The 8,760-nt window shown below is 35.7% G+C and overlaps 1 protein-coding gene across 1 annotated transcript; it reads right to left on the reverse strand.

Annotated features, from left to right (window-relative positions):
* Positions 1 to 4,778: 4,778 nt before the first annotated feature.
* Positions 4,779 to 8,536, reverse strand: LOC112416581 (uncharacterized). Its single transcript, XM_039827844.1, has 4 exons — positions 6,655 to 8,536; positions 6,125 to 6,394; positions 5,912 to 6,004; positions 4,779 to 5,803 (listed from the first exon to the last, which is right to left on the reverse strand). Exons 1-4 carry the CDS (start codon positions 8,534 to 8,536, stop codon positions 4,779 to 4,781), a joined length of 3,270 nt encoding a protein of 1,089 aa, XP_039683778.1.
* Between the last annotated feature and the right edge of the window lie 224 nt (positions 8,537 to 8,760).

Below are 8,760 nucleotides of genomic sequence, written 5' to 3' on the forward strand. Positions count from 1 at the left end.
AAATGAACATGAGTTGTTGTGAATGAATAAATGAACATAACATATTCTACCAAATGCACGTTTAGAGGCTTAATATAACAGCATCTCTGTTAAAAATTGATGGATGGTTTGTTTGCTTACCTAAAACCAACTCAACTTAACTCATGTTCACTGAACTTGAGTTAACAAAATTAAAGGACTAACTTATACCCCCTATCAAGATTAAATGGTCTTCGATGTTCTATTGTGTCATTGAGGGGTTGAGTTGAATGCAGAGTAATCCAACCCAAAAGTCATTATGCAATTCTTGCTTGCAATTACTTCTAACTTGAGAAATGATTTGAGACATACTCAATTGTCAAGAGTTAACAATTTTTTATTTTTGAATAAACACTCAATTCAGTTCTTACAACTATTTTGCAATTTAATTTAATGTGTGTTTGGATGGAGGGTTTAGGAAGGGAATTGAGAAGGGGGACATACTTTTCTTTTTTAAATTACAGACTTTATAATATAATTGTTAGAAAATTGAATTAACAACATGATAAATGATCATATAATACTTCAAAAACACTTAATTTATTTAAAAAATACATTTTACATTGTTCGTAGTTTAAAAAATAAAAGTGAGCCTTTCCCTCTGTTTCGCTCCAAAAACCTCAATCCAAACACACCCATATTCATCAACAAAAAGTACTCAAATTAATCTTTGATATATTATTTCTCAAGATTTTTACAGTCCAATTTAGTTATCGACAAAAAAATACTTAAATTAATTTATTAATTTGGAGGAAAAATTAGTCCATCTTTTAAATATGATTCATTATAATAGCGGAATTTTTCTTCTTCGATTTGAAAAGGTCAAAAATTCTAATGTTGATTCTTCTTTATTTACTTCACTTGATAAAGTAGGTGTCCGTATTTATTACCTTAGAGATGACCAGGAGACATTTGTGTTGGCCCAAACATAATAGTTTTCTATTGATGTTCGTATTGGAGAAGCACTTAAAATTTTTGCTTCCATGGGATGGGTGTAAGATTTACAGCCGTTGAGTATGGATTTTGAAGTTGATTACAAGACGGTAGTAGACAGTATTTAAGGGAAGCATAATGGTTTCTCAGATTACGCTACAATTATTACCTATTTTAGATGCTTGCTTAGTACAAATTTTATGAACTCTGATCTTCAGTTCATAAGTAGACAAGCTAGGGTGGCTCCACCTTTATCTAAATTTCACATTTTTTTTCTAATATCCCAACATGTATCCTTAATGAAATGGATGAAATAAATAAATGACCGAATAAAAAAGTAAGTTAACAAAATCAATTGTATTATTTTGAACATCAAAATACTTATATTGTGTAGAATTATAAATCTGACTATCAATAATTAAAATATCAGAAATTATTTATCACATCAATAAAATTAACATCATTTTTGTCTTCGTGATACCCAAGTAGCCTTTTTCTCAAAAAAGAAGTTGTCCAAACTTTGAAGAAGACCATCTGGCCTTATGAGCCAATAAACACCGTGATGACCAGTTAATTTGCTTTTGGGATCAAATGCAGTGATAGTAGCCTCTGAACGATTCCAATAAGCATGACATGACACAACTTGGTCAATGGGAACAGTCATGATGTGAGCTTGTTGAGAAGGTAATACAAAGGTTCCCACTTTACAATCAAAGTACACATACTTTGCATTCACAGGAATTAAACTTTTGAAGGTAATGTTAACTCTAGAGTCATCATTCGTGGTTTTGGGGTACTGATGATTGGCATAAGTTGAAACATTAAAGAGAACAAATACAAGGGCAAAGAAAAAGGGTACATAGGTTGACATTTTGATGTTTGATGTATTTGATACACTATGAGTATGAGGCACATGTACACAAACATATTTATAATTTAAATATATGTGAGCGTTATACTATGTAAATTACGTTTATGGATTAATATTTATTATTATTTTTAAAATAAGGAAATAATAACAATAATTTTTTTTAAAAATAGTAATGTTTTATTTTCATTAAAAGTGTCCATATGTATGTATTTTACCTAGAATTATAAAAATTAATAAGGTATTAGTTAATTTAAATAAGGTATTTTAATAAACAAAATTAATTAGGATTTTGACTAGACTTATATTAGTTTTTGAATAAATTACGTTTCTTAAAAAAAATTTGAATAAATTATACTCTCCTCCCCTCTTATGTTAAAATATACATTCCCCTCCCATGAAAAGTAAAATTTATATTTCCCTCCTCTATTTTCACATAAATAAATATTTTTATGATTTTTCTTTTTAAAAGATAATTTTTTTTTTTATAATATATACTAATTTTGAATCACCATTTAAAAAAAATAAATATATTTCTTTATGATTTAAATGTCAATGATAATTATATTTAAATATTTTATTATTAATTTCATAATTTAGAATATAAAATTCACTTTTAAATAACCACATTTTATCGACTTTGGTAATTTTTCAAATATTTTAATTTCATTTTGTGTTTTTCATATTTTATAATAGGGTTTAAAACTATATTTTAATGAAAATGTTAATAACAAATATTGACAAATATGTATTCAAACATTAATTATACTAAAATGGACCCAGCAATACTGTTTTCCTTCGAAATATGTTACATTATTTTTTCCCTAGAGTATTAGAAATAAAATAAAAGTTATTAAGGGAGTAAAGTGTAGATTCTAAGATAAGCGGGGAGGGGACTGTATTTCAAGCTTCCCTTATGCGAGGAAAGTGAAATGTTTTCTAATATGTTTTGAATAAGAGGGGAAAGCATTGTATATTTTAACATAAGAGGTGACGAGAGTGTCATTTAAACATCTTTCAGGGAAAGGAAGTGTAACTTACTCTTAATTTGTTTTTTATATTATTGTAATGGTATGGGTAAAAAAGGATCAACCCGATTATTTCGAAAATTGCTTTTTTCCCGTTCAGTTTTGCTCATTCTCACTTCCAACTTCCGAAAATAATCTCAACATGAGTTAACTCACGTTCGGTAGCAACGTGAGTTAAGTCACGTTGGGCCAACTCAAGTAAACTCATGTTGGACTTGAGTTGGTTTTAGGTAAGCTAACAAACCATCAGTTCTTGATAGATATGTTGTTTTTTTAAGCCCCAAAACGTGCATTTTGTAGAATATGTTATGTTCATTTATTCATTCACAATACCTTATTTTCATTTTGTTAAAAACATTCCCTACATTTTTTAAAACCATTCATTAACTTAATTTTAAAAAAGCATAATCCAAAATAAATCATAACTTAAAAATACACAACTACGCAGCAAAATTTATTTTAATTTATTTAGTTTTAAAAACATTGCCCGATTGATTGAATGAATGGATGAAAAATGGATCGAATGAATGAAATGAATGAGACTAGCAAATTTTATACTAAGTATAAGACACTTCCATATCAATATTTTCGGCAAACTTCCATGAATTTAATTTAAACCCAAGATGATTATGATACAACATCCTTAGGGAGAATGCAATGTAACACGACACTTGTTTATTGCCTGATTTGAACGTAAATGAAATTAACATTAACAAATTTTGCGTACTTGTGTACTATTAATTTATGATTTATTTTGGATCATGCTTTTTAAAAGTTTAGCAAATGAATGTTTTTAAAAAATGTAGCGAATGTTTTATAAAAAATGAACATGAGTTGTTGTGAATGAATAAATGAACATAACATATTCTACAAAATGCACGTTTAGAGGCTTAATATAACAGCATCTCTGTTAAAAATTGATGGATGGTTTGTTTCCTTACCTAAAACCAACTCAACTTAACTCATGTTCGCTGAACTTGAGTTAACAAAATTAAAGGACTAACTTATACCCCCCTATCAAGATTAAATGGTCTTCGATGTTCTATTGTGTCATTGAGGGGTTGAGTTGAATGCAGAGTAATCCAACCCAAAAGTCATTATGCAATTCTTGCTTGCAATTACTTCTAACTTGAGAAATGATTTGAGACATACTCAATTGTCAAGAGTTAACAATTTTTTATTTTTGAATAAACACTCAATTCCGTTCTTACAACTATTTTGCAATTTAATTTAATGTGTGTTTGGATGGAGGGTTTAGGAAGGGAATTGAAAGGGAGGACATACTTTTCTTTTTTAAATTACAGACTTTATAATATAATTGTTAGAAAATTGAATTAACAACATGATAAATGATCACATAATAGTTTTTGTTTTTTGATAAGGCCAAGAGAAAGGTGAGGCATCCAGGAGAGACTGAAGCATCCCAACTAGGTTGGCACCCAACAGCCACCCCCTTCCTATGCCGCCTTTCCAATACGTAAATTTTATTAAAAAAGGGAAAAAAATTTACAAAGAGGGGGGACCAGGCCAATACCCTCGAAAGAAAATAAATATATACAAAAAAAAAAGCAACAGAAAAGTCTAAGGAAATCTAAAGTTAGGCAGCCCATTTCAGTCCCTAGTAAAGTCCGACCCCAAAGATGGAGGCAGCAAGGTGAACCACGTGGTCCCGATGACATCATGTCCCAAAGCGGCGAGGCCATCCGCACAAACATTGCCTTCTCGGAAGATGTGGGAGCAAATAATAAAGAGACCATTGTGAGTACAATTATGCCAACGGTTGCGAAGACCAACCGGAATAAGAGATGGTTTATGGAAAGCTTGTACCGCACTAGAAGAATCGCTTTCAAGCCATAAACGAGTCCAGCTGTTTGAACTTGCATATTCCATAGCCAAAATGAGTCCCAAGATTTCTGCTTGGAAGACAGAAACTATGCCAAGATTGCTTGCGAATCCACCAAGAAAATTCCGCGAGAGTCGCGGAAGACACCACCACAAGCAGCCATTAAATTTTGAACTGACCCATCTGTGTTGGCCTTGACCCAAGGGCTGGTAGGGGGCTGCCACACAACCGGAATGATGTCCCGTACCCGTCTGTGCAAGGGGGAAACAAACAGATTTTCCAAGATAACCCTGTCGGACAGTAAACAATATCCTTTGGAGCTACCTCCCGACATGGCAGTCATGGCTATGATCTTCGCCATAGTTGCATGAAGAGAAATAGAACTTGCATTGAAGCGGACAACATTTCGAGCAAGCCAAATAGCGTGCACCGAGTGAACAATGGCAGCAACTAACACATCACGCAGCTGAGAGCTGCAGCGCTGCGGTATACAAGACAACAACGAGGATGACGAAGCAAGTGGGTTGGAACGCTGAAGCTTTAGGCCGAGCCAATGCCATATAGTTTTGGATAAAGCACACTCAAGAAATAAATGTGTAGATGATTCAGCCTGGTTATAGCATAAGGGACACATGGAAACCAAGGTGCAGCCCCTCAATTGTAAATTTTCATCCGTTGGAAGCTTGGATAACATAAACCGCCAAAATATAAAAGAGTGGGATGGAGGGATGCAGGGACGCCAAATATCAGTAGCCCAAGCTAGATTTGGTGGAGCCGGATTAAGAAATTGGAAAGCAAGCCTTGAAGATAGCTCACCGTCATGGGAATGAAGCCAAACACGCTTATCCGGCAAAGGGGAGACCGGAAGAGTGACTTGCATAATCTGGGCAGCCACTAACGGGAAATCAAGAATAATTCGAGGAATGTTCCATTTACCATCATTAATAACGAATGCAAGAGTAGCCTTCAAACTAGGAAACAGGTTTGGCGGCAAAGCAAGTATAGTGGCAAGAGGACTCCCCATCCAATTATCAAACCATAATTGGATATTATCTCCATTGCCAACAATCCATCGTGTGTTTGCACTCACCATAGAGAAGTTATCCTTCACACCTAGCCAAATAGAGGATTTGAAATAGCGACTTCGAGGCATGCCATAGGAAAGGAAGCGCTACTGAATTAATTTGGAGCAATCAGAATTTTGTGTAAAGAGCTTCCAACTTAGATGAAGAAGTAAAGCATCATTGATGGCTCGAGCGGGTTTAAGATCAAGACCACCGGCATCCCAAGGACGGCACACTTGAGACCAGGAAACTGTACATATGTTACGAGTGTTGATGTCCCCACTCCAGACAAAATTTTTAATCCACCTATCGATCATTTTCAATAAGCGGACCGGCCACCGATAAATATGGAATGAATAAACAAGCATACCGTGAACAATTGACTTTACTAGTTGGATTCTACCCATGATAGATAAAAGGGCACCTTTCCAAGTAGCAAGCTTGACCTTAATCCTGTCAACAATATGTTGGAAATATATGCATTTTGGCTTTCCTTGGAAGATAGGGCAGCCTAGGTATTGGAAAGGAATAGCACCTACAGAGAACCCTGAAAGATGAGCAATCATATTTCTCCTTGCAATTGTCATAGCACCAGTAAATAATTTGCTTTTGTCAAAGTTAACCAGCTGACCAGACACCTCTGCATAATCATGAAAAACTCGTAGTAGACACCGAATATTTTTCCTAGAACCCACACAACAAATAAAAACATCATCCGCATAAAGGATGTGGATTGGAAGAGAAACACCCCGACAGTAAGACATGGGCTGAAGCATATTAGAGTTCCTTTCCAACTCAAGGGCCCTACTGAGAACCTCCTCCGCAAGACAAAATAGTAGGGGGGATAAGGGGTCCCCCTGACGGACACCTCTGCTGCACGAAAAAAACCCACGGCAGTACCATTCACAAGCACAGATAAATGAGCAGAGCGGAGAATCTCCAGGATCCAGTCACAGAATAAATTACTGAAACGAAACCGATGCAAAACCGAAATTAAAAACTCCCAATCCAACGTGTCAAAAGCTTTGCGGATATCCACCTTGATTGCAATGTTTCCACAAAATTGCTTCTTCGGTAACGAGTTAATCATCTCCGAAGCAATAATAACACAGTCTGCAATATTACGGTCACGGACAAAGCCTCTTTGGGGAGGTGAAATGATGCGCATACATATAAGAGCTAGGCGCTCAACTAAGATTTTTGTGATTATTTTGAATTGAAAATTGGCCAAAGCAATAGGGCGAAAATCCGCCATAGAAGTAGCTCCAGGGATTTTAGGAATAAGAACCAAAATGTTCGAATTTAAATTCGGAATAATAGCTCCAGTGCAAAAAAAATCTTGAACTGAGCTCACCACGTCTGCAGCCACGATGTCCCAAAAGTGCTGATAAAAATGTCCCCCAAAACCATCAGGACCCAGGGCGCCATCTGCATTCATACCAAACACCGCCTTTTTAATTTCATCAACTAAAGGCATGACCGTTAACATAATATTATCCTCAACAGTAACCAACAACGGAATGGTTTTCGCTATCAAATCATTTGTTCCATAGTCATTTTGAGTGCCAAAAATACCATGGAAATAACTAACAACATGATTCTCCATTTCCCTTTGATCTGTAATGCGCACATCCCCATCTAATAGAAAAGAAATAGGCTTCGCTGCCGCTTTAATACGAGATATACGGTGGAAATAAGCAGTGTTAAGGTCACCATGAATAAAACTTTGATTTCTCGCTTTCTCACGCCAAAACTGATCCTGACAATTCATTGCTCTAGTCAAAGTCATATGAGCCTGTAATTCTAACAAATGTAAGTTTGCATTAATACCCATGGTGTCAATAAGATTCTGAACTCGCATCACCTCATCAGAAGCGAGTTGAACCTGTCTATGGACATTTCCAAAAACTGATCTATTCCAAACCTTGAAAGCATCCTTGACACGAAGCAACTTTGTGTGAAGCCTGTGCATACCGCAACCAACAACCTCTTTTTGCCATATGTTCAGAAGTAACGGTCGACAATCTTCATGCGTGGTCCAAGTTTTAAAAAATTTGAAGGACGCTGCTTTTCGAATTAAAGAGAAATCTGAATGTAACAACAACGGATGATGATCAGAATGAGATCGCACAAGAGCCGTGCAAGAGGTAATGCCCCAAAAATCAGTCCAAGCTTCATTACAAATAGCACGGTCGAGACGGAGGAAAACGGAATCGGAGTCCATTCTACCATTGTTCCAAGTAAATTGCACCCCGTTAGTATTCAAGTGCAACAACAGATTAGCATTCGTCCAAGACATGAAGTCATTGCAAGATAACGAAGGTGGTAAACGGCGGCCCCTTTTTTCATGAGCACCTAGAACTACATTGAAATCACCCAAGAAAAGCCACGGACCCATGAAAGAATTTTGAAGCCTAGTCAAATCTGCCCAAAGATATCTCCTTATAAGGTAAGAAGTGCTAGCATAAATTCCAACAATAAATAAGCTAGTTCCTCTGCAAATATACGCCAGAACCAGACACTGAGATGAGACAAAAATTACATTATAAACATGGTCCGAACCCCACACAGCCCAAAGGTTTGGGATGAGAGGGTCCCTGTTATTCAAACAATAATTAGAAACATGAACATTCCTCCAAAACCAATTCGGAACAGAATCATACTCCACCATAGGTTCTGCAATAAAAACCAGGGATGGATTATGCAACCGACACATATCAGCAAATGCAAGACGGGAATCATTGTTACTGATTCCTCTTATATTCCAAAATATAACATTCATTTAAATGGTGGGAGTGGACCCCTAGAGCGGGTTTTAGGTGGAACCGTCTGAATATTTAATTTTTTCTTCTTCTGTGACTTGGAAACGACATCAATAAAAGGTGCCTCTTCATTCAGTGCAGCTTTTGACAACCAATCCTGCATAAAATTCAAGTCATCTTGCACTACCGGATGCAGTGGCATACCCTCCGGCGCCGCAATGGTATTGATATCATATGTAGTATC

This window comes from Medicago truncatula, chromosome 7 (assembly GCF_003473485.1).
Source record: "Medicago truncatula cultivar Jemalong A17 chromosome 7, MtrunA17r5.0-ANR, whole genome shotgun sequence".
Lineage (NCBI taxonomy): Eukaryota > Viridiplantae > Streptophyta > Magnoliopsida > Fabales > Fabaceae > Medicago > Medicago truncatula.

What these genes read in the sequence shown, in the direction of transcription:
- LOC112416581 (XM_039827844.1), bottom strand. Translation starts at nt 8,536, where the DNA reads ATGAATGTTATATTTTGGAATATAAGAGGAATCAGTAACAATGATTCC. An exon ending in AGTAAAGTCAATTGTTCACG is followed by an intron (nt 6,005 to 6,124) that starts GTATGCTTGTTT and finishes ACATATGTACAG; the next exon opens with TTTCCTGGTCTCAAGTGTGC. An exon ending in TGCTTTACTTCTTCATCTAA is followed by an intron (nt 5,804 to 5,911) that starts GTTGGAAGCTCT and finishes CTATTTGGCTAG; the next exon opens with GTGTGAAGGATAACTTCTCT.